Genomic DNA, 26226 nt, shown 5'->3' with positions numbered 1-26226 from the left:
TCCCCAACTCAACCCATTAACCTGTATTCTAATTTTTTACTTTATGAATATGTGTATTCTGCTTATTTCATAATAAGTGAAATCATACAGTATTTGTTCATTTGTGTCTGCTTTTTTCATTCAGCTTGATATCTTTAAGCTTCATCCATGTCGTAGCAGGCTGAATAATTTCATTTCCTTTTTATGGCTGAATAATATTCCATTGTGTATATATGCCACATTTTGTTTATCCTTCATCTTTTGGTGGACATTTGGGTTGCTTCCTTCCACCTTCTGGTAAATTGTGAATAATTCTCCTTTGAACATTGGTGTACAGAATCTGTTCAAATCCCTGCTGTCAACTCTTTTGGATATATATCTAGAAGTGGGATTACCACCTTGAATTGATTTTTATATATGAGATCAGGAAATGCTGTTCTATTAAAACAACTACCCAGACTGAAGTAAGCCAATGCAGTTTTTTCCTTATACAGTGTCAAGTATATAGAAGGGTCTGCTGAATGCTTGGTACAAATAGTTTTCATAATATTCTTTGACTGAATATATGAGAGAGGGGAACCCATGGTCACATAAAGTTATCCATTTTTCCCAGACCACTGAAACAGCTAGTTGAAACAGCTAGGGCCTGAGTCTGACTTCAGCTCATACACTATTACTAGCTCTACTCATTCCTGGTGTTTCGGATAGAGAGCTGTGTATAAGAAGGGAACAGGAGACAAGGGCTGATACTGGTTTGATTATTTTCCACCCTAAAAGATAGGCCTTCCTTTTTCTTTCAATCCAAACCTCAGGTGGCAGTGACTTAGGCACTAAATGCCATTAGTTTTCAGCAGTGAAATCAAATGCCTGGGGAACAACAGTGGCTCCTGATTTGAGATAGATCTAGATGGCATCTTTACTGGGGCAAAGTGGTGTCTGTTCTTTAGTTTCTGGGTCAAACCAGCCAACTTGTAAGTATCTCCTATTAGCATGTCTAGGTTTTGCTTTGTAATGTATTAGAGCCTGGTGATGAGAATTTCTGTATTGGTAGAAGTAGTTTAGGAGGAGATATCTAAATGGAGCTCCTTTTTATTGTAGCTTATTGTTATAGAAAATTGCATGATTGTGTTAACGTTTGGAGAATATAGAGGGGGATATCATCCATAACCCTACCACCCTAATGTGACAAATGCTATATATTTTGTGTTCTCTTCAAGTTTCCAAAGTACATTTACCATTTCCCTATAATTAGAGAAAGAAATTATTTCTCATTTGTTTCCTGAAGTTGTAGTGAACATCATCCTTTCTTTCACTTTTCTTTAGGATTATTTTCCTAGGATAAAATCTCAGGACTAGGATTACAAGATTAAGGCCACAAGAAATATTTTGAAGCTTATCAGTTGGACTATGACTTCTAAAGTTGCCTTCTCTTTTCAATTTTACTTAAGGGTATGACTTAAAGGAGCAACTGTTGGGCAAATAAAAAGTATTCTAAGCATAACAACTTCCTATTCAAGTCAGAATTAATACCACTGGCTTAATCTTTATTCCACTGGTTTAATCATTGGTGCGATGAGATAAGAACTGCAGGAATAACCTGATTCCATTTACTTTTTTGTTTTTCACACTGGCAGACACTGGGTAGCGAACCTGGGTCTCTGGTATGTCAGGTGAGAATTCTGCCGCTGAGCCACCATTGCACCATCCTGATTCCCTGATACTTTTTTTTTCTTTTCCATTTACTTTTGAATGACTTCCTTGAATAGGTATAAGAACTGGGTTGTTTGAGTTGACCTTGAGTTATTAGAATGAAGAGAGCATGAAGCAGCTTTGGCAGGTATCACTAACAATTTCTGATTTTTCTTGGTTTTAAATCACAAAAGAAATTGCTTGAGAATCAAGCTCATAGTTTCTTTTTTTGCTATGTATGGTATCTCTCCAAGTGCTTATCCATTCTGTGACTTCATTATATTTCTTTCCTGTTGACTTGTAAGCCTTTATGTCCACCCTTGAGCCTTATTTTCAAACTGCTTATTGAACATTTTCACTTAGAAACATCTTCTCTTCAAACTCAGCATCTCCAAAACTGATCCTATCTTCTTGCCCTAACTATGACTAGAATGTGCCCAAACCTGTTTTTGCTTTTAGTGTCATTGTTCTCTTAGGCCCCCAGATCCTAAACTTTGGAATCATTTTTGATACCCTCTCAAAATGCTACTGCATTCACAGTCAGTATCACACAGTTTTTGTTCTCTGTTTAATGCACATTTGTTTTGTGTCACCCCCTCCACCCCCTACCCCCCACCCCTCACCCCTCAAGGACAGAAATAAGATCAGTAGGTGAAAGTTCAGGGAATCAGATTTTGTCTCCATATAAGGAAGAATTTTCTAATACTTTGAGCTGTCAGAATGGAACGGTCTGCTCCAAAAGTCTCAGGTTTTCCATCACTGAAGGTGTTTGAGCAGATGCTGCCTAATTGTTGAGAATGTTGAGAAGACTATTCTGGTATCAAGTGGTGTTTTTATAAGATGATTTCTAGAATCCTTCCTAATCCTGAGAAGTAGTGATTCAATGGAAGGTAACTTTGTCTTCTGCTAGACTCCCTCAGGGCAGGGACACTGTTTTACCCTTCTATTATGTTTGCCACAGCACTTAATTCAGGTACCTGTCACTTAGTTGTCTCAAGGGTGATTCTTTACTTTTAGATTTTATGTCTGATTTAGAAACCCAAAGTGGATTTTTCCTTTAAAATATCTTTTACAATATATTTGTATTTTAAAATATAATTTTTTTTCATAATTAGGGCTCTTTCTTTAGACCCCTAATGTCTTCCTTTTTTTCCCCCCAAATCCCAACCTTTGATTAGATAGTCTATCTAAAAATTATGCTTTTATCACATTATTTTTGTACTCAGAACCCTTGAATGGTTTTACATTTATCAGAACATCAAATCCAAATACTGCCTGGCTTTCAGGGCCCGTCATAACCTGGCCAAGCTTTCTTAGCCAACTTTATTTCCCAGTGTATTCCAGCACCCACACTCTGCTCTAAGTGAGCTAATTTATTCTTGCTTTCTATATGTAGCCTGCTTATTTTCCCTTTGTTTTTTGATTGTTCTGGAATGTCTTCCTTTTTACTCTTAACCCTTCCATCAAGATGCTCCACTTTCCTCCTGAATCCTCCAATTCTCATTGATCTTCTCCAAACTCTAATGGCAAATGGTCATTTATGCTATGTAATTCAGAACCATGTTAACATTCTACACAGAAAAATCTCCAATATGTAGGCTGGTACTTAACTTTCTCTATCCAACTGAAGTTAGATAATTTCTAACAGAACCTTAAAAAAATGTCTTCAATGTTTATTCCATTGACATTTTATTTGTTTTGGTCTTCCTAATAAAAAAGGACAGAGACTATGCATCCTCTAATTCTTCAGTAGTCCCCACAGTGCTAGTACTTGTATTTGTTCAGTTTCTATTTTTAAGCACTTTCTCTGTGCCAGGTTGTTCTAGGTACAGGGAGATAGGGGAAAGAGGTGAGAAGGATGAATAAGCTTATGTCCTCCTGGAGCCTATATTCTAGAACGTGGTATGTAATGGTAACATTTTACACTTGAACTGCAATTTAAGGCTTCCAAAGTGAACTACAGATCTATTCAGTTATCTGTTTAAATTCTTATAACATCTCTGTTTACTGGATAGGGATTATAACCTATTACATAACTGTCCTAAAGCTACAGTTGGTAAATTGGTCAAGGTGGAACTTAAACCTCGGTCACCTGAATGCTTGTCTTATTTAGACTTTCGATTTAGACTAGCTTTCTTTCTGAAGTTTTTATGATTATGGCTTAAGTAGATAGTAATCTGAACAATCATTTATGGAGGGTTGAATGTTGTTCTTGACTATTATCCGAAATGGCAAGGAACAAGATGAGTCAGAACTACAGAGTTCTCTTTTGGCAATTCTGCATCTTTTGGGAGAAACCTTATTTTAAGCATTTGCCATCCAAATATATGTCGTTTATCCTGAATTTGATTGAAAAAAATTGCCCTGCATGGAGAAGGCAGAGAAATAGAAAGTACTAATGATGTAACTAAAGACACCATAAAGAGGCCTTGAACTCACAGTGCTGTGCTTAGCAAACAGTGGGGGCTGGATGCTTGCTGGCTGAAAAGCCAGTGTGGAGTGATGGGAAGACCCTAGGAATAGGATTCAGAAAATTTGTGCTCAAGGCCTAGCTTCTCTACTCACTGGTTGTGTGGTCTCTGGTAAACTTTTTTAGTTCTGTGAATGTTAGTTTCTTTATTCTTGAAATAAGGGTTCATATCTGTATAACCTGCCTCAAATTATAAGATTTATATTATAAAATCTTAAAAGACCCAACAGGTTGATGCTGTAAAAGCATTTACAACTATAAGGGATTACTTTTTAAATTATTATGTATTTTGACAAGCTTATTTTCCTTATGGTACTTTGGCTTTAAGCTCCTTATATCAAGGTAATATGCACCCCAGAAGACAGCATTTTTTCCTTATTTGAAAGATGGGCATATAAGGTTCTAAAAAAATAGATTGGTTAAAAAAAAGAAGAAAGAGAAAAAAACAATAATGAAATCACCCACCTATAGGAGATAGCCAGATTTGTATCAAGGGAGAGAGGGCACAGAACCTTATTTATTTTTTCAAGAATCTTTATTCACCTACTGTATTTATAGTGTCTACTGTATTCATGGTATTGGAATTACAAAGATGACATGATCCGTGCCCTAGGGTGGTTAATTGCCTATTAACTATAAAAGAGATGATTTTCATCCAGGGCCATAAGTACCTATGAGTGGGGAGCACGTACTTGAAGAGTTTCTTGGGAGAGGTGATAACCTTAACTGAGAAATGGCAATAAAAGTTCTATGAAAATAGGGGAATATTGAGAGGTAAAAGCATACCAAGCTGGAAGAGCTTCCTGGAGGTGACACCTTAGCTAAATCTTAAAAGACAATAGGAATTGTGGGACAGGGAACAGACTGGGAAGGGAGAGGAACCAAACAGAGTGAAAAGCATTATAAAGGCTCAGAAGTGAGAGAAAGCAGCTTATTCTGGGAAATGCAAGTAGTTCTGAGTTGCTATAGTATGCTGAGGAAAGGAATGGCAAGAGGCAAGACTGGAGGAGTGGTAGGAGATAAACAGGACCAGATTATTGAGATCCTTGTTTGTACTTTACCCACCAGAGAATATAGAATAGTGTTAAATGGAAGAATACCGTAATTACATTTGCATTTGATAAGAAGGATCATTCTGGCTATAATATGAAGAATAGAAGAGAGCATATTACTAGAACTAGGGGAAACTACCTAGGGGATTATTACAGTAATCTAGACATGAATCACCATGACCTAATTTATCAATTCAAGAGATGTATAAGATAGAGCCTGTGAATTTGGGTGACTGATTAGGTATGGGGGTAAGCCAGTACAAGGAAGAATATAACAGAGTTTTAATATTTATAGAATCTGTACTGTTTTTCCAGGACTATGTTAAACACTTCTACAATATTTTCACATTTTTTCTTACTTTAGCCCTTTGGATTTTATGCTGTCATCCTCATTGTACAGATGAGGAAGCTGAGACTCAGAAAGTTTGGTAACTGTCCATAGTCACAGAGTCAGTCAGTGCACGCTGTCATTCAAGCCCCCAGTCAGTCTAACTTTCTAAAGACCACACACTCTTAATCACTATACTATGTTGCCTAACAGTTTTCAGGTTATTAGCTTACTAGCTTGATTAGTCAGGTGATGGCACGTCACACTGCATCATTGAGACACATACAGTGGGGATAAGTATTGGGGGAGCAATGTTAGGGAAAATGATGAGTTCTGATTTAGATGTTTCAGTTTGTGGTGTGGTACCTTTGAGCCATCCAAGTAGAGCTGTCTATGTGGCAACTGGACATAAAATTCTGAATCTCAGAAGAGTGACCTGAGTGGCATATGCTGTGCTGGGAGCCCTTTGTTTATACTGGTTGTAGTGGTTTCTCTTGGCAATTGGGCTGGGTAGTATTATGACAGTGGTAATGAAAGGCTTGGGAGTGGATATGATCACTTTAAGAGTATGTATGTGTTTAGAATAAGAAAAGGTGTGTTTTTTCAGGAGCTTCTGTTGTGAACCTTTTTTCAGATAAATCTCAGATCTTACCCTCACCCCAAATAAAAAACCAAGTACTGTTTTCCTCTAATTGGCTAATGGTAGAATGAGTTTAGCCTTAAATGAGAGCCATATTATTTCTTCTTATTCTGCTTAAAACAGGCAGCAAAACTTTAGCTTGTTTAGTAGTGAAAGCCTACAAGTTTAAAATCAGTTATGGAAAAGGGGAGCCAAAGTCCCATGAAGCTGTATTCTTAAGCATGTAAGATTCATAAGTGTTCACCAACCCTGGCAACCTTTAGAGGCATTTATAACTCTATCTCCAGGTTAACACTGGTCTCAACTTGCAGCATCCATTGTGTATAAAGGAACATGTTTTATAAAGAACTGGAGTGGTAATTATTAATGGAAAGTGACTTGGGAGTTTATTGCAGTCACTGCCTTCCCCCCTAGGATTTATAGAGAATGGTGGATTATATGTGAGTCTGTTCCTGACCATTACCCAAAGTGAAACAGGGTAGCACTTGGGCATTTCGGTGATGGTTGTATAACATAATTGAGAGTATATTGACTGCTTCTAGTATGCTCCATTTGTGAGTAGAGCAGAGACTTGGTGGCTTCTTCTACTTTTCTAGGCCAGGGAATGGAAAGGTTTATTTGGTGCATTCTCATTTTTTCTTTTTCTTTCTTTCTTTTTTTTTTTAACATGGGCAGGCACCGGGAATTGAACCTGGGTCTCTGGCATGGCAGGTGAGAACTCTGTCTGCTGAGCTACTGTGGCCTGCCCTCTTTGATTTTCTTTTAAACAACATTTTCTGACAAGTCACTGGGCCCACAGAGACCAGAGCTTGAACACAAAAGAGTGAGGGGGTTATATTGTCTTACCTTATCTTGTGAGCTATCTCTTCCACAGGGAGGACAGTGTGTTGCATTGAGATATTCTGGCATGTAGGCAGTTTCAAGGGGATTAAGTTTATTCAACTTCAGTTACCTGATCTAATTAATGCTTGAATGAAGTGGGATCTCTCCACATCGAGGCTTTGATTGAAATTCCACTAACTGATTTTTCTATCAGTTAGGGTCTTAAGCACTTTATATAGATGTGTATTGATAACAGTTTAAACCTACTGATGTGTATAATATGGAGAACTTTCAGAACCATTGTCCCTCTGGAGTTGTGAAATGTTACACTTCAGTTTCATTTACTTCATAAATATTTATTGAACATCTACTACATACCAGGTAGTGTTCTGGATGATAAAATTTAATAGGGGATAAGCTAGACAAGGTCCCTTCTCTCTTGGAGCTTACTTTTTAGTTGTTGACAGTAGACATTGAATGAGCTAGTTCAAAATGTATTTGTGGAAGATCTGTAACAGGCTCCTGGATATATTCATTCTCCTTCCTCACTTACATGTCCATAATCTACCTATTCTCTATACCTATCCTCAAATGGCTCAAATGGTAACTTCTCCATGTTATCCTTATTTGATTCTTTTAGGTGTTATACTCTTCCTCCTCTTATATTCCATGCCATTCTCTCTGTAACTTTCTTACTTCATTAAAAAAAACCTTTTCTACTTTGTTTTAGAGTCATTAGTACACATATCAAGTCTTTTAAGTTATTGAGGACTCTATTCATCTTAGTTTTGGGCATTCTACATGTAGGCAATAGGATGTTGTGGGGGAAAAAAACGCACACACTGAACTTCAGAGCCTGAAGTTTTGAATTTGAATAGTGGCTTCCCTACTAACTAGCTTTGTGACTGTAGGCAAATCATTTAACTTCATTGAAATTCAATTTCCTGAGTGTGGTAATTATCCTTCCATTCCTGAAAAGTTGTTGGGAGGCTCAGAATGGGATGATATATACATGACTACACTTTGTAAATTCTGAATTCCTATACAAATGTTTGGTGGTATTATGATAAAAGTATTTGAATGAGTAAGATGTACTTACAGTGAACACCTTTTCATGGGTTTTTCCTTGCTTAATGAGGTCTTTGTGATTTTGCAAACATGTTAGACTAAATTTCGATCTTATTATTAAATGATTCTGTTTCTTAGAAGTAGCCTCCTCTTCATCCCTCTTCCCTCCCCTCCCCCACAGAATATTCTGTTCTTTTCTCCATTAATGCTGGATAATAGTAAGACGGTAAATGACATTTGATCTGTTTCAACAGGTGGTACATTATGGCTGACATGCAAAATCTGGTAGAAAGATTGGAGAAAGCAGTGGGTCGTCTGGAGGCAGTATCCCAGGTCTCTGACATGCACCGTGGGTATGGAGACAGTCATCCAAAAGGTAAGCAATTCACAACCCAGCAAAATGTTTTGTTTGGCTTTATTTGGCTGCGGACTCAGTGTGTTGGCCTGAAACTTTTCTCTTGCAGTAAGTACTGTTCTTTGGAGATAACTTCTTAAAACACTTCATCTAGATGGTTCATCTTCTGTAATTTGTATTGCTGTGAGCAGATAAGGGAGGAAGTGTGTCTTGGGCAGAGAGGCCTGTGGTTAAGTTAACACAAGAACTTCCTGCTTGTGTGATATTTTTGTTCTTTCTTTAGCAAAATGACTCCACTGTAAGGCAAGTGACAAGTTACATTAGAATTTCCTCTCTCAAATGATTGGCAAATCAGCCATTTTGCACATGCACTAATTGAATCATAGAATGTTAGAGTTAAAAGGAACCTTGGACGATCATTTTGTCTATTTCATTTTATAGATGAAGAAAATTAAGGTGAAAGAGGAAAATGGATCTCCGCAGTCCGGGTTTGGAGATCCTGCTGTGAGAGATCCTAAAACCTAGAACCCAGCCCTGGTTTGGAGATTTCCTGCTGTGGAGATCCTAAAACCTAGAACCTAGGTTTTCTGACTCATGTTTTAGTATTCAGTCTACCTATAATCTTATAGTTTTACCTCCCCACTTTCACGTGGAAATATGTTTTAAAGAACCATCTTTCAGATGTATGACTGATTCTTTGTGGTGTGTCTGTTTTCAGCAGGAGCATCTCCTTATGTGCAAGCATTTGACTTGCTGCTTGCTGGTCCTGTAGCAGAATACCTGAAGATCAGTAAAGAGATTGGGGGAGATGTGCAGAAGCACGTAAGGATGTTTTGCCCTTTTTTTCCCCTCCTTTAAGGACTGAAGGGTTTCTTCAAATCATACTCATTTTTGGTTTAAGAACCTTATGAGAGGCTTTTGGCTTCTTCTCTTCTGTCTGCACTGAGGGGCTCAGTTAAAGCACTGGAATGATTCCTGATATTTTTCTAGTCCCTGCTTTAATCACATATTCTGCGTGGGATTCTTTTATACAATATCTTGCTTGGTACATAAAGTAGGCTCTGTTCATGTCCGTGGTGAGGAACATGCTGCCATTCTGATCCCAACACATTATATAACCAAGCCTAGGGTGGCTTTTTCAAGTCATTATCATGGCCTAGCATTTATAAAATCATGCTTGATAGTTATTAGTTATGCTAATATGGGTTATTTTAACAGCCCACAGCAAGAATGTGAAGTAGGCAGTGACAGACGCTTCTCCACCCACCTCCTTTCATGTGCTGCCTCCCACATCATCACCACTACCACCCCACACTCACATACACATTCTCTCCTTTGGGACCCCAAAACTTCCTGTTAGTCTACTGAGTGATCCTTTGTAAGCAGTAACCATGTTTAGGACCCTTCCCACCCTTCAGCAAGACTGGTTGCTTAGTCTTGAGAAGATCTATTTTGAGTCTCTTGTACACCATCTCTTGGGAGTAGTGTTATCTCTAGGGAATGGGTTTGGGACTGAAATAAAGGTATGGGGGCTTGCATTTTATTTTATACCATCCTGTAACATTTGAAAAAAATTTAAAACATGAATCATTTCTATGTTTAAAAAGTGCAAACCCAGAAAAAATAAGTTAGCCTCCTTGACGTTTGATATTTTAATAGTGCTTTAATACCCTTTATATCTTTTAAACTTTTAACCATGACCTTCAGTATGAAAAATATACTAAATTTGAAACTGAGATGGAAGCTTCAGGAAATAGTGCTTGGTACTACTTGTACCACCCTCTTTTATTTTTTACTTTCAAGCTGATAATACTGCACTCATTTTTATTTCGTTTATTCTGTTTCACTTAAGTCCTGGTTATAGCTCAAAACTTGATTTAATTACATACTAATGGGTCATGAGCTAGCATTTGACAAATAGTTATCACCAAAAGTAAATACCTTGAGAATTTTAGGCATAAATTTAAGCCTTTACCTTTATTTGTGCCATTTTAGTTTTTGAGAAAAGAAGTTTTTTTTGTGATGTGAAGTAGGAGAGATTTTATATCACACTGCATGTGCAGTTGTTAACTTGACTTCGCGTAAAGTTAACCCTGATTATCTTCATTTCCCAAGTCTGGATACGTATCCTGAATTAGCTCCAACAGGAACAGGGTATATACAATTTGGTGATCAATTCCTGAAATCTGGTGTACATGAGGTAGATAACATAAAGTTCCTAGGTTGTTACTAGAGTACATGGAAGTGGAGGTTCAGTTTATTCTTATCATTGATAGGTAATTATTCTTTTTTCTGGCAGGCGGAGATGGTCCACACAGGTCTGAAGCTGGAGCGAGCGCTCTTGGCTACAGCCTCTCAGTGCCAGCAACCAGCGGGTGTAAGTTCACTGCTAGTTGGTTTCATTTTAATTTGATGCTCAGGACAAGATGAGAGGTTTCTGCTAAGTTGTCACATCATGCGAAATTAAACCAACTAGTCTCATGATAATGTGCTCCATACCAAATCCCAAAGGTAAAGTCAGACTTAAAGCACCATTGTGGGAATGTGCCATTGTGTATTTATTGGTCTGCATTTGCTTTTTTTCTGTCATACTGCTTAGAACTGTAGTTGCCCCTGGGACTTAGCTGCTTCTCTCAATAGGTAGTATCATTTACCCTCTTTATCCTCTGGCTGAGCTCAGATTCATCATCTTGTCCCCTAAGCCCTTTGGGTCATGGAGAGGTTGTTCAGTTGCTTCTCTATAGATGGACTTTAGTCATGCTGCTGTGGAGATCTTAAAACTCCAGAAGTACTACTTCTCCTCTCCTCCTTCACAGGTTAGAGGATCTCTCTTTACTTTTACTCCTACTTCAGAATTTTATCTGCTATTGAGGTGTAAAAAGTTGAGTTAGAGAAAATTTAGATTTTTCTCAGAGCCAAAGTTGTTAGTTTTGTTTGCATTTGGCAAGAGAGGGGTAATAAAACAAGTCTTTGAGTTAATACTATGTTAAAACCTCAAGACCCTTGTCATGTCTACATAATGTAAAAATAGTGCAAGATAATGCTAAATATATCAGACATTCATTCTTAATCTTAATCAGATGGGTTAAAGGTTTTTTCCTAAGATTTTTCTCCAACCCCACATTTTTTACTACAAATTAGGCAGTTGAGACAGTTATATTTCCCATGCTTAAGATCAGGGGTGGGCAGACTACAACCTGTAGGCCAAATATAGCCTGTCACTGTTTTTGTAAATAAAATTTTACTGGAAAACAGCCATGCCAGTTTGTTTACTTATTATCTATTGCTGCTTTATGCACTGTAATGGCAGAATTGAGTAGTTAAAAACAGAGACCATATGGCCTGCAAAGTCTGAAATAGTTACTCTCTGTCCCTTTACAGAAAAAGTTTGTCAGTGCCTGCTTTAGACTTGTTCTGCTTCCATCTGAGAACTGAGATGTTCAGGAAACTGGGTGAAGATAAATATACTATGTTGTTTTTGTTTTTTTCTAACTTTTTATTTTGAAATACTTTCAAACAGTTACAAAAATAGGACAGTTGCAAAAATAATACAAACCCCATACAGAGAACTCCAACATCCCTCTACCTCCCTACCAATTTTAATATTTTGCTACATTTGCCATATCATTCTATCTATACATTTATTAGTCAGTCTATGTATCTGTATGTTTTTCTGTGTCTTTATCTATTTTCTGAACACTTGAGGTTAGGTTGTACACATCATGTTTCTTGAACACTTAATATTGCCATGTATATTTCCTAAGAACAAGATTATTCCTTAAATAAATAACTACCTCAGTACAGTTATCAAGTTCAAGAGATTCACATTGATATAAAGCTTCCTGTCTATATTGCATTTTTTCCATATGTCCCAATAATGTCCTTTTTCTCCTCCCTTGCTAGAGCCTATCAAGATCATGTATTGCATTTACTTGTCATTGTCTGTTTAGTCTTTTTTTAAAAATTTAATTCTGGTAGCATATACCACATAAACTTTCCCATCTCAACCACTCCCAAAGCATACTGTTCAGTTATACATTAACAATATTGCTGTATCCTAACCACCTTCCATTACTAAAACTTTCCCATCTCCCCAGACAGAAACCCTATACCTATTATGAAGCAACTTCCCATTCTCCCTGGCCCCAAGCCCCTGGCAACCTATACTCTTAATTTCTGATTCTGTGAGCTTACATATTCTCCAATATTTTCTTGCCAAAAATATAGTAGCATTGGCGTTTATATTTACCCACGTTGTTACCCTCACTGGAGATCTTTTTTTATTTGCACAGCTTTAGTCAGCTATTTAGTGTCCTTTTCTTTTAAACTGCAAAACTCGATCATCTCTTTTATGGCTGGTCTAGTGGTGAAGTCCCTCAGCTTTTGTTTACCTGGGAATGTCTTAATGTTGTCCTCATTTTTGAAAGATAGTTTTGCTGGATTTAGAATTCTTGGATGGTGATTTTTTTGCTTTCAGCACTTTGAATATGAATCCTACTGCCTCTTTGCCTCCATGGTCTCCAAAGAGAAAGCTTAATGTTAACAAACTCCCTTGCGAGAAACATGTTGGTTCTCATTTGAGACTTTTAGAATTCTCTCTTTGTCCTTGTCATTCAACAGTTTGATTAAAATATGTCATAGCATAAAACCCACATGGGTTTATCCTATTTGGAGTTCACTGAGGTCTTGGACATGTATATTCGTGTCTTTAATTAAACGTATGATATTTTCAGCCATTATTTCTTTTGCTATTCTCTCTGCCCCTGTTTTGGTTTGCTCAAGCTGCTGGAATGCAATATATTAGAAGTGGGCTTTTACACAAAATTACAGTTCTAAGGCCATGTAAATGTCCCAGATAAAGCATCAACAGGACAATACCATCTCTGAAGAAAGGCTGATGGCATCCTCATATCTGGGGTTCCTCTGTCACATGGGAAAGTACATGGCAGGTGTCTGCTGATCCTCTCTTCCTTGTTTCATTGCTTTCCGTTTCTGTTGGTCCTTGCTTGCTTATCCTTGGGCTTTTTTCTCTCTCAGCCCTCCTTTTTCTATCCCTTATCCTTCTCATAAATGACTCCCAGTATAAAGGATTAAGACCCACCTTGAATTGGATGGGTCACGTCTAAGTTGAAACAACCTAACCAAAAGATCCCACCCATAATAGGTCTGCACCAACAGGAATGGATTTAAAGAACATGGATTTTGTGGGGTACATAACAGCTTCTTTTCTTCTGGGATTCCCACAGTAGGTATATTAGTTCACTTGATGGTGTCCCATAGGTTCTTTACTTTTCTTCAGTCTTCTTTCAGCTACTCAACCTGGATGATTTCAGTTGTCTTCGTATTCTCTGATTCTTGCTTCTGCCAGCTTCAAACTGCTATTGAAATCCTCCAGGGAATTTTTAATTTCTGATACTGTGGTCTTCAGCTCGGGTTCTTTTTCATAGTTTCTTTCTATTGATATTCTCTTTGTGTTCATGTATCATTTTCCTGATCATGTTTTCCTTTAGCCCACTTTTTTTTTTTTTTTTTTAAGTCTTTGGTATGTCCCAGATCTGATCCTCATTGATGGTTTCTGATGCTTTATCTTCTCCTTGCATAGAGCTGTCACTTCCTCTTTCTTTGTATGTTTTGTGACCTTTACCTGAAACCTGGACATTTTGATATTGTAATGTATTATCACTGGAATTTAGACTCTGAGGCTTCTGTTCTTAAGCTTGTATACAGCAAATATTATTGCAGAATTTACTTGATTCCCAGGAGTTAGCTGGAAATAAAAAAGGAAGAAAAGAAAACACCTTTCCCAGTTTGCAGATTGACTTATTCCATGGCCTCCTTTACAGCTTATTTATACAGTCATTTATAAAACATATCCAGGCTAAAGCAGAGGGGCCTCCCTGATCCTTTCTGCACACATATCCTATCTTGATCTTGCAGGTGTGGCCCTAGGAATTGTCCTGTTTACAGGATTCCTAAAGTCCCCTCTTTCCTAGGGAAGTTTCCTCATGGTCCTGTGCACTGCATTGTATATCCTACAACCAACAGTCTCTTGCCCCAGGCAGCCATGACTGTAGGAGTGTTCTGTTGGAAAGTTCCATGAGCTTCCATCTTCACACAGCAAGTTCGGGGACAATGTCTTGCTGTGGCCACCACCAGACAGATTAGGGCAGAGATACATGCACCCAGTATGTAGAAGAGGGTTATTCTGCTTCCTCCAGAGCTGGGACCAGAAATCTGCACTGGGAGTGTTGACTAGTACTGTGCCAAGGCGGTGAGGGGTCTGAGAGGGGCCAGCAAGGGCACTAGGATATCCTACTTTAAGTAGATTTTTCCTTCATTCAGTATTCACTCTATTAATACAGTCCTTTATCTGTTTTCTGGAGCTTTGAGGAAGTTGTTTCTGTCAGTTCTTGCTAGTTATTCAAAGTTTCTGTGGGGGGATAGAGCTGCAAAGCATCTTACTCAGCCATCTTGAATGGGGTAGGGCCCTAAATTCACGTTTTTGAGGGCACAGAAGCACAAAGTTTATCCAAATGAGTTTTGCTTCTCTGCTTCCTTGAATACAAAGTCTCTCGTTGCATTTGATTCAGCAGATCTCTACTCAGCAGCTGTTATGTGGGTAGCAGTGCATTAAGGGCTATAAGAATTATAAAAGACTCCTAAGACAAGGCCCTTGCCTTTGAAAAATTAGTGAGAGAGAAAAATGTGGTCATTTGGGTTCATTAATAGTTTGTGCTATGTATGATACAGTGCTGTAGGAGACTGGTGTGATTGAGGTTGGTGTATGTCCACCCTGAAGCATGAGGAACATTTGTTTAGGTAGAAAAAGAGGAGAATATCATGAGTAAAGGACAGAATTGAACTAGCATCTCCTGTTGGTGGGACAGAAAAGAGACAGATGGCTGAAATGGTAGAATTTTGTGATATAGCTGGAATATGGGTCCTCCTGAAAAGCCACAAAATCCAGCCCTAGGAGTTGGAACTCCATGAGGAATCTGAGATGATAAAGCAGTATTTCAGCTTATATAAATATAATTCATAAGGAATTCCTCTCTCAAGACCAGAGTTAATCAGTGAGTTGAAATGTTATGGAACGACTCTAACCTGCATTTTTCCTGCATCTTTTCTTAGAATAAGCTTTCTGAATTGTTGGCACCCATCTCAGAGCAGATCCAAGAAGTGATAACCTTTCGGGAGAAGAATCGAGGCAGCAAGTTATTCAATCACCTATCAGCTGTCAGTGAAAGCATCCAGGCCCTGGGTTGGGTGGCTATGGTGAGCAGTACAGCTTCCAGGGAAAGAAGGGATGGAGTGGAAGAAGTAAGGAAATATGACTGGAGAGGCTGCATATCACTGACAGTTTGTCTCTCTTTAGGCTCCCAAGCCTGGCCCTTACGTGAAAGAAATGAATGATGCTGCCATGTTTTATACAAATCGAGTCCTCAAGGAGTACAAAGATGTGTAAGTCCAGCTTTTCCTCAAGGGTTAAAGGACAGTAAGCACAGACCCAGTTGGTTACTTGCTGTAGTGCAGCTTTGGGATTAAGTATGGCCTTGGCTAATACATTGGTTCTATTTCAGGGCTACTTTCTGGAAAGCTTGACAGAGATTGACTTATACAAACTGCATTTGTGAACAGGAAGTGCTTCTGCTTCTGCTTTTTGATAAAAGCCCTTTTAATCTCTGATCTTTATTCCTCCAGGTTTAGAATGTTTTGCTGGAGGTAGCACAGAGTTAATGCCCTTTAATTTGCCCATTATACAAGATTTTGTTCTGTAATTACGAATTTCTAACTAGCCCAGTGACAAAGTGTTCAGTGGGATTTACTAGCAAATTAACCTCACTATTCATGCAGTCAGGTAAAGTGTGAGCAAGGCTGTCTGGCCAATACAGGTATCAAGTATGGGAAGTCACTGTTTATCTAACCACCTATGCTCACCTGTCCTAACTTCTCCACTGCTGGTTTTGAATTGGATGACTGGCAGGTAGCTATTTCTTAGCTATATAGCTACCCAAACCCTTCCTTTCTTCCATCCATCATCATCTACTGTAGATGAGGAATATGCCATCATATGTGTGAAGTATTTCAGAACACCGGCACTTTCTTGATCCTCCCAGCAACCTGATGAATTAAGCATCACAGTGTTTTGATTATATCTCACTGTTCACCCATCATTGTTCAGTCAAGGAAACTGGGTCTTAGGCTAAATAACCTTTAAAGTCTTCCAACTAATATGTAGAAGACAGGGGCTTTGAGCAGTACCATTTCTTTAATTTACTGCTGATTATTCCCTCCTGAAGGTTTTTTTTTTAGGGGTGGGGGTGGCATATAAAGATGAGGCAATTGAGTTTCTTGGAACCCTAGAGTTCCACAGAGATGCTCAAGAGATCTCATCACCATAGCTTCATGCACAGGATGTCTGCTTTTACCAGATAGTTCTATATATTAGTTTCTCTGCAAGATATACTTTGAAAACATAATTCTCCCACTTTAAAAAAATTTGAAAAGCACTGCTGTAAGAGATAGAGATACAATCCAGTGTCCCTATGTTAATGGAGTTTGGTCTAATTAGAGTAGTAGAACACAAACAGACAAAACAAAAGCTAGAGAAGCTGCCTTTAAGCTAAGCCTAAGAAATGCCTCAGGGCCAGGAGGATGTGAGCCTAAAGGTAGTAAGGGTTCTGGAGCCACTATGGTAATGTTGCCTGACTGCCTGTAACAGTTCTTTAATTCTCCCAGGGATAAGAAGCATGTGGACTGGGTCAAAGCTTACTTGAGTATATGGACAGAGCTGCAGGCTTACATTAAGGAGTATCATACCACTGGACTGGTCTGGAGCAAAACGGTTAGTGAGAACTTTCTCCCCGCCCCCCCCCACCCGTCCCCACTTTACTCCTTCAGGACAGTTTCCACAGGTTTCTTGGATCAAGGTCCAAGAAGAAATGCCATAGTCTTTTTTTTTTTTTTTCACGGGCAGGCACCGGGAATCGAACCTGGGTCCCTCAGGCATGGCAGGCAAGCACTCTTACCTGCTGAGCCACCGTGGCCTACCCGCCATAGTCTTTTCAGTGAACAGTAGAAAGAAAAGGAAGAGAAGGAAAAGGAGAAGAATAAAAGAAAGTAAGGAAAGCAAGGGGCAGAGGAAAAGGAATATTCTATTTATTTCCAATAAACGTGGGTCAGGGACAGTGATTGGTGGAGAGGAGAAATAAAGGAATGAATTACACTATTCCAGTCCTCAGGGAGCTAGACAGAGATACAAAAGTTCCAAGCTAAATGTTACAAAAAAGATACAGGTTGTAAAGTATTAGGAGGAAGAAAAGCTGTTCTCTTTGGAAGGGATTATACTTTGAAGAGGTCTACTCTGCTCTGATACTTGAAAGTATAGGATAGGGAGAGGTGAGAGAAATGGAGTTATTAGCATAAGGCACCACTTAAAGTAAATGGAGAGTAAATGTGGAGCTTGGTTATCTGGCTTCAGTAAGGGGTAATGGTTGGAGATTTTTAGGAGAAAAGGCAAGCAATAGAAAGGAAGGCAGCAGGTTGGCATTTTGGACTTTAAAGTAGATGATAAGTAACCTTGTAGGTATTTGAACAAAAGAATTATAATGATCAGATTTGTCTTTAAATCAGTGTAGCTTTTTGGGCTGCAAGTGCTCCAGCAGATTTGGTGATGTTCCTAAAACCCACTGGACTGCCTGTAAGAAATGCAGCAAGCACCAACCCCACAATACAAGAAAGGCAGGTTTCTCTGTATGCCCAGCTGTGTTAACGACAAGGAGCAGAGTGGCTATGGTGGGCAGACTAAGCCGATTTTCCAGAAGAAGGCTGAAGCTACAAAGAAGATTGTACTGAGGCTTGAATGCCTTAAGCCCAACTGCATATCTAAGAGAATGCTGACTGTTAAGAGATGGAGACATTTTGAATTGGGAGGAGAAAAGAAGAGAAAGGGCCAAATGATCCAGTTCCAAGATTTGTCTTATTTGTTATAACAATAAAATTTTGAGGTTATGGCCACTTAAAAAAAAAAATAATTCTCAGTGTATAGGTTGGATATAAGGCCCATGCTCAGATTATAGCACTGGTTACTGTGCAAGGGGCTGTTTATAAAAGAATTTGCAGAAGAAATAACCAAGATTATATAAAGATTTAATAGGAAGATTGAGGGAGTTAGAAGACTCAAAGAAGATTGGATAGTCAACCTTGGATGGTAATTTCACTGAAATAGAGGTGATTATACAGGTAGGGGGGCAGGTAGGAGGAGATAAGTCAGTTTGGATTTGGTGTCAAACTAGGAGAGGGATCAGGCAGATTTTTAGAAATGGTGAGTTTAAAACTGGAATTAGAGGCCTAATAAGAAGGCCGAGAAATGGAGCTGAAAGTTGAATCTTTGGGAAAAAGTAAAAAGGAATAAAGCCAAGTTGAGTGTGGATAGGGAGCATTAATTACTGCCTAGAGGGCTATAATAGGTACCCCATGTACCTTGGACACATAGGAGGGCACTACTATGAATGGTACAGAGAGAAAGGAAGAGGCTGACTGTGCTTCCTGCACTTACTATTCCAGGGTCCCGTGGCAAAAGAACTGAGTGGATTGCCATCTGGACCCTCTGCTGGATCAAGTCCTCCTCCTCCCCCACCAGGACCACCTCCCCCCCCAGTCTCTACCAGTTCAGGCTCAGATGACTCTGCTTCACGCTCAGCACTCTTTGCTGAGATTAATCAGGGAGAGAGCATCACACATGGTAAGTAAATTCTTTGGCAAGTTGGTTGGGCCAAATCTTACCAACCAAATAGTCATTTAGTTTATAAACCAGAACCCTAGCTGTGTTCTGGAGAATTCATTTGGGGTAATGTTCCTTTAAGTTGTCCAAAGGAATAGCAAAGGTAGCTTAAATGGAAATTGAAAATGGTTGATTACAGTTGGCCCTTTGCCCTATGAGAGAGTTAAGTTGCTTATATAGAGTACTTTATTTGTGATAAAGTATGATGCTGGTAAGTTTTACCATTGTTTTTTCCATTCTTTTGGGAAGTCTTGTGTTTGGAACTAGGTGGGCAGTATTAGCGTTTACAGAAGATGTTTACTAGTTACATAGAAAATTTGCATAAGAATTACCCAGCATTCCTAAAGAGAAAATAGCCTTATCACTGCTGGTGACAGTCTAAATTGTATAGCCATCTTGGAATTCTGGGTCAGGAAAATTAAAAAAGAGTTCTTAACCACTTCTAGGAATCTACCCATAAAAAATAAAATAAAGAAAAAGTTTTATATAAAGTGTTTATTATAATAGCTAAAAAGGGTATGATAGCCTAAATATCCAACAGTAAGGGAATGGTTAACTATGGTTATGTCCTCTTGGTAGAATATTATGCAACCATTAAATTATTTTCTACACTGAACCATGTAATTTTTTTTTTAATCTAGTTTTTAAACTCCAACTACAAGGAGTAGAGTTAAAAAAAGCTACTCAGTATTTGTTATACAGTGAACATAGATTGGGCCATGTTTAAGAAAAGTAATGTATGAGCCTGCCGACAGAGATTATGGATTTTTTTCCCCTCAAAAAAAATATTTTCAGAGGCTGAATACTAACTTGAGAAGTTTTATTGTGTTAACTGATTAAACCAAATTTGTTACCCTGTATATGGTTACTACTAAATAAAAAGCAACTATGAATAGAAAAAATACTGGAAGAATTTCAAATGCCAACTCTGGTTGTGGGGAGGGGGGTTTAACTGCGGGTGTTATTTTTCTGTTTTTATCAAATTTTCTCTAGTAGTGTATATTACTTTTTCTCCTCTGTTTCTTTAAACTACACACATTTTTTTTTCCACTCTGGTAGCCTATGTATTACATACACTTGCCATTTTAACCGATTTTAGTTGTATAATTCACTGGGATTACTTTTACAATGTTGTGCTACCATTACCACCATCCATTACCAAAACTTTTTTAGCACTCAAAACAAAAGCTCTTTACCCATTAAATAATAACTCCTCTCCTCCCAGACCCGATAACTTGTAATCTACTTCATCTCTATGAATATCCTTATGCTTGATATTTGATATAAATGGAATCTTATTTTGTCTTTTTTATTTCTGGCTTATTTCGTTCAGCATACTGCTTTTAAGGTTCATCCACATTGTAGCATATATCAGAACTTCATTTCTTTTTAGGGCTGAGTAATATTTCATTGTAAGGATGTATTATATTATGTGTATCCTTTCATCCATTGATGGACACTTGTCTAGCAATTGTGAACAAAGGACATGAGTATATAAATATGTGTTTGAGTCCCTGCTTTCAGTTCTTTGGTGTATGTACCTAAGAATGGAATTGCAGGATCATACGATAATTCTGCTTAACTTTTTGAGGAACTGCCAAACTGTTAGCCAAAGTTGCTGCTCCATTTTACTGCCAGTAATGCATGAAAGTTCCAATTTCTCAACATCCTTACCAACACTTATTTTCCATTTTAAAATAGTGTCTAACCTAGTGGGTGTGAAGTGATTGTGGGTTTTTTTTGTTTGTATTTAATTTAATTTATTTTGTATTATCAAACCAAAACAACATACAAACATGAACATTCTTAACATACAAAAATTCTGTGTATGGTGTACAATCAATGGCTCACGGTATCATCACATAGTGTATTCATCACCATGATAATTTGTAGAACATTTGCATCACTCCAGAAAAAGAAATAAAAAGAAAAAAAAAAAAAACCTCACACATAACCATACTCTTTATGCCTCCTCTCATTGACCACTAGTATTTCCATCTACTCAATAGATTTTAACCTTTGTTCCCCCTATTTTTTTCTATATCCCTTACCATTCCCTTTCATTGTTCACTAGTATTTCAGTCTACTCAATTTATTTTAACATTTGTTCCCCCTATTATTTATTTTTAATTAAAAAATTTTTATTAAAATCAATCAACATACAACATGAACATTCTTAATGTTTGAACATTCCGTACTTGGTGTGTAATCAGTGGCTCACCATATCATCACATAGTTGTATATTCATCACCATGATCATTTCTCAGAACATGTACATCATTTCAGAAAAAAGAAATAAAGAGAAAAAGGAAAAAACTCATACATACCATACCCCTTATCCCCCCACTAGAATTTCCCTCTACCCAATTAATTTTAACATTTGTTCTCCCTTTTATTTACTTTTAATCCATAATTTTTGCTCATCTGTCAATATCTTAGGTAAAAGGAGCATTAGTCACAAGGTTTTCATAATCATACAGTCACACTGTGAAAGCTATATTATTATACGTTCATCTTCAAGAAACATGGCTACTGGAACACAGCTCTACGTTTTCAGGCACTTCCCTCTAGCCTCTCTAATACACTTTAAACTAAAAAGGGGATATCTATAAAATGTGTAAAAATACCCTCTAGGATATAACCTCTCAACTCTGTAATCTCTCAGCCACTGATACTTTATTTTGTCTCATTTCTCTCTTCCCCCTTTTGGTTGAGATTTTCTCAATCTCTTGACAAACCTGGGAAATCCCAGCTCATTCTAGAATTTCTGTCCCACGTTGCCAGGAAGGTTTACACCCCTGGGAGTAATGTCCCATGTAGAGAGGGGGAGGGTGGTGAGTATGCTTGCTGTGTTGGCTGAGAGAGAAAGAGGCCACATCTGAGCAACAAAAGAAGTTCTCTGGGGGTGACTCTTAGGCCTAATTTTAAGTAGGCTTAGTCTATCTTTGCAGGGATAAATTTCATATGAACAGACCCCAAGATTGAAGGCTTGGCCTATTGATTTGGTTGTCCCCACTGCTTTCGAGAATATCAGGAATTCTCCAAATGGGGAAGTTGAATTTTCCCACTTTCTCACCATTTCCCCAAAGGGACTTTGCAAATACTTTTTTTATTCACTGTTCAGAGCACTCTGGGATTTATCAGGGCATCACACTGGACAAACCTACAAAATCTTATGTCCTATTCAAGGTTCCATGTACTTATGGTGTTCAATTAAATTGTCCATATAAGTTATATTAGGAAATGTACTAGTCAAAATATAAATTTTGTACCAAATAAACATTTTTTCTTTAGTCTCACACATAAGTTAAATTTCTAAAATATGATTTACCATCTCTTTTCAACACCCTGCAATATTGACATTCCTTTGTTCTTCCTCATGCAAAAACATTTTTTAATTTGTAAATTTAGTCACTATCATTGTACACTCTAGGCATTCCTAGATTATACCATCTCTTTATCATCTGTCTTTCCTTCTGGTTTCATTTGTGCCCCCATCCATCCTCCCTTTATCATTCTCACATTCATTTTCATTCAGTGTACTAACATTATTGTGCTACAATTAGGTAATATTGTGCTATCCATTTCTGAATTTTTACAGTCAGTCCTGTTGCACAATCTGTATCCCTTCAGCTTCAAATACCCAAAATCTACCCTATTTCTATATCTTGATGGCCTTCTAACTGAAATTCTCCAAGTTCATTCATTAATGTTAGTTCTTATCAGTGAGACCATGCAGTATTTATCCTTTTGTTTCTGGCTAATCTCACTCAGCATAATGTCCTCAAGGTCCATCCATGCTGTTGCATGCTTCATGACTTTATTCTGTCTTAGAGCTGCATAATATTCCATCATATGTATATACCATAGCTTGTTTAGCCATTCATCTGTTGATGGACATTTAGGCTGTTTCCATCTCTTGGCAGTTATAAATAATGCTGCGATAAACACTGGTGTGCAAATGTTCGTTTGTGTTCTTGCCCTCATGTCCTCTGAATAGATACCTAGCTATGGTATTGCTGTATCATATGGCAATTCTGTAGCTTCCTTAGGAACTGCCAAACAGCCTTCCATAGTAGTTGTACCATTTTACATTCCCACCAACAGTGGATAAGTGTGCTTTTTTCTCCACATCCTCTCCAGCACTTGTTTTCTGTTTTACTGATAATGGCCATTCTGGTGGGTGTGAGATGATAACTCATTGTGTTTTTTTTTTTTTTTTTTTTTTTTATTTTTTTTTTTTACTTTTTTTTAAAATTTTTTTATTAATCAAAAAAAAAAAGAAAAGAAATTAACACAACATTTAGAAATCATTCCATTCTACGAATGCACTCAGTAATTCTTAGTATCATCACATAGATGTATGATCATCATTTCTTAGTACATTTGCATCGATTTAGGAAAAGAACTAGCAAAACAGCAGAAAAAAATATAGAATGTTAATATAGAGAAGAGAATTAAAATAATAATACTAATAATATATATATATATAAAAAGGAAAAAGAAAAAAACAAAAACAAAAGATACAAACACACAAACAAACAAACAAAAAACCATATTTCAGGTGCAGCTTCATTCAGTGTTCCAACATAGTTACATTACACTTAGGTATTATTGTGCTGTCCATTTTTGAGTTTTTGTATCTAGTCCTGTTGCACAGTCTGTATCCCTTCTGCTCCAATTACCCATTATCTTACCCTGTTTCTAACTCCTGCTGGTCTCTGTTACCAATGACATATTCCAAGCTGATTCTCAAATGTCGGTTCACATCAGTGGGACCTTACAGTATTTGTCCTTTAGTTTTGGGCTAGACTCACTCAGCATAATGTTCTCTAGGTCCATCCATGTTATTACATGCTTCAGAAGTTTAGTCTGTCTTAAAGCTGCATAATATTCCATCGTAGGTATATGCCACAGTTTGTTTAGCCACTCGTCTGTTGATGAACATTTTGGCTGTTTCCATCTCTTTGCAATTGTAGATAATGCTGCTATAAACACTGGTGTGCAAATGTCCGTCTGTGTCTTTGCCCTTAAGTCCCTTGAGTAGATACCTAGCAGTGGTATTGCTGGGTCGTAATCCATTCTGCCATTCTATGTCTTTTGATTGGGAAATTCAGTCCATTAACTTTTAGTATTATTACTGTTTGGATAATATTTTCCTCTACCATTTTGGCTTTTGTATTATATATATCATATCTGATTTTCCTTCTTTCTACACTTTACTCCATACCTCTCTCTTCTGTCTTTTCGTATCTGACTCTAAATGCTCCCTTTAGTATTTCTTGCAGAGTTGGTCTCTTGGTCACAAATTCTCTCAGTGACTTTTTGTCTATAAATGTTTTAATTTCTCCTTCATTTTTGAAGGACAATTTTGCTGGATATAGGAGTCTTGGTTGGCAGTTTTTCTCTTTTAGTAATTTAAATATATCATCCCACTGTCTTCTAGCTTCCATGGTTTCTGCTGAGAAATCTACACATAGTCTTATTGGGTTTCCCTTGTATGTGACAGATTGTTTTTCTCTTGCTGCTTTCAAGATCCTCTCTTTCTCTTTGACCTCTGACATTCTAACTAGTAAGTGTCTTGGAGAACGCCTATTTGGGTCTATTCTCTTTGGGGTGCGCTGCAGTTCTTGGATCTGTAAATTTAGGTCTTTCATAAGAGTTGGGAAATTTTCAGTGATAATTTCTTCCATTAGTTTTTCTCCTCCTTTTCCCTTCTCTTCTCCTTCTGGGACACCCACAACACGTATATTTGTGCGCTTCATATTGTCATTCAGTTCCCTGATCCCCTGCTCAAGTTTTTCCATTCTTTTCCCTATGGTTTCTGTTTCTTTTTGGAATTCAGATGTTCCATCCTCCAGTTCACTAATTGTAGCTTCTGTCTCTTTAGATCTACCATTGTAGGTATCCATTGTTTTTTCCATTTTTTCTTCTTTGTCTTTCACTCCCATACGTTCTGTGATTTGTTTTTTCAGATTTTCTATTTCTTCTTTTTGTTCAGCCCATGTCTTCTTCATGTCCTCCCTCAATTTATTGATTTGGTTTTTGAAGAATTTTTCCATTTCTGTTCGTATATTCAGCATTAGTTGTCTCAGCTCCTGTATCTCATTTGAACTATTGGTTTGTTCCTTTGACTGGGCCATATCTTCAATTTTCCGAGCATCATCCATTATTTTCTGCTGGTGTCTGGGCATTTGATCAGATTTCCCTGGGTGTGGGACCCAGCTGGTTGAAAGGTTTTTCTGTGAAATCTCTGGGCTCTGTTTTTCTTTTCCTGCCCAGTAGGTGGAGCTCGTGGCGCTCGTCTGTCTGCACGGCAGTCGGCCCGGGAAACCGCGCGTGGAGGGCGGGGGGTGTCGCCGGCCGCCCTGGCTTGGGGGAGTGCCGGTCCTAATTGCCCAGCTGGCCCGAAACGCCAAGCGTGACGGGAGGGCCCCACTATCCAACGTTCCCAGTCAGACCGGGGAGCCACGTGCGTGGAGGGGACCCCAGTCGCCAGCCGCCCCGGCCGGGAAAACGCGCGCCCCTCGGGTATGTCACCGCAGCAAATTCTCCCTGCCCGTTCAGCTGTTCCAGAATGGGGTACGCTGTCTTTTTGGTCTCTGTCGTGACTCCAGGAGCTGTTTCGTATTGTTTCTGTTTCTTTAGTTGCTTTTCTGGAGGAGGAACTAAGACCCGCGCGTCTTACTAAGCCGCCATCTTCTCCGGAAGTCAGCTCATTGTGGTTTTGATTTTCATTTCTCTAATGGCCAGGGAACTTGAACATCTCTTCATGTGCCTTTTAGCCATTTGTATTTCCTCTTCTCTGTTCATGTCTTCTGCCCATTTTGTAAGTGAGTTGTTTGTCTTTTTGTTGTTCCATTGAACAATCTCTTTATATATTCTGGATACTAGACCCTAATTTATTTTATTCCTAAACTTCTTCCTAAATATTTTATTCTTTTGCTTGCAATTGTAAATTGAATTTTTTTCTTGATTTCCTACTCAGATTGCTCATTACTAGTGTATAGAAACACTACAGATTTTTGAATGTTGACCTT

General features: G+C 38.1%; 1 protein-coding gene and 1 pseudogene across 6 annotated transcripts in view; both read left to right on the top strand.

Annotated features, from left to right (window-relative positions):
• CAP1 (cyclase associated actin cytoskeleton regulatory protein 1) overlaps window positions 1-26226 on the top strand; it is a 38927-nt gene that overhangs the window by 4620 nt on the left and 8081 nt on the right. For 2 of the 6 annotated variants that reach the window (XM_077150141.1, XM_077150142.1), the window contains exons 2-8: window positions 8303-8424; window positions 9122-9225; window positions 10703-10780; window positions 15535-15678; window positions 15779-15864; window positions 17143-17248; window positions 18970-19147. In XM_077150141.1, coding sequence (XP_077006256.1) covers window positions 8313-8424; window positions 9122-9225; window positions 10703-10780; window positions 15535-15678; window positions 15779-15864; window positions 17143-17248; window positions 18970-19147 — 808 coding nt within the window. In that variant the 5' untranslated portion in view covers window positions 8303-8312. Of the gene's footprint in view, window positions 1-4118; window positions 4275-6837; window positions 6870-8302; window positions 8425-9121; window positions 9226-10702; window positions 10781-15534; window positions 15679-15778; window positions 15865-17142; window positions 17249-18969; window positions 19148-26226 lie in introns of those variants that run through there. The other 4 variants (XM_077150143.1, XM_077150140.1, XM_077150139.1 and 1 more) reach the window with 4 other exon arrangements.
• LOC143654805 (large ribosomal subunit protein eL42-like) lies at window positions 17847-18963 on the top strand (annotated as a pseudogene).

Source organism: Tamandua tetradactyla, chromosome 2, assembly GCF_023851605.1.
Source record: "Tamandua tetradactyla isolate mTamTet1 chromosome 2, mTamTet1.pri, whole genome shotgun sequence".
NCBI lineage: Eukaryota > Metazoa > Chordata > Mammalia > Pilosa > Myrmecophagidae > Tamandua > Tamandua tetradactyla.
Note: the sequence above shows the minus strand (reverse complement) of the source record. Positions and strands in the feature narration are given on the sequence as shown.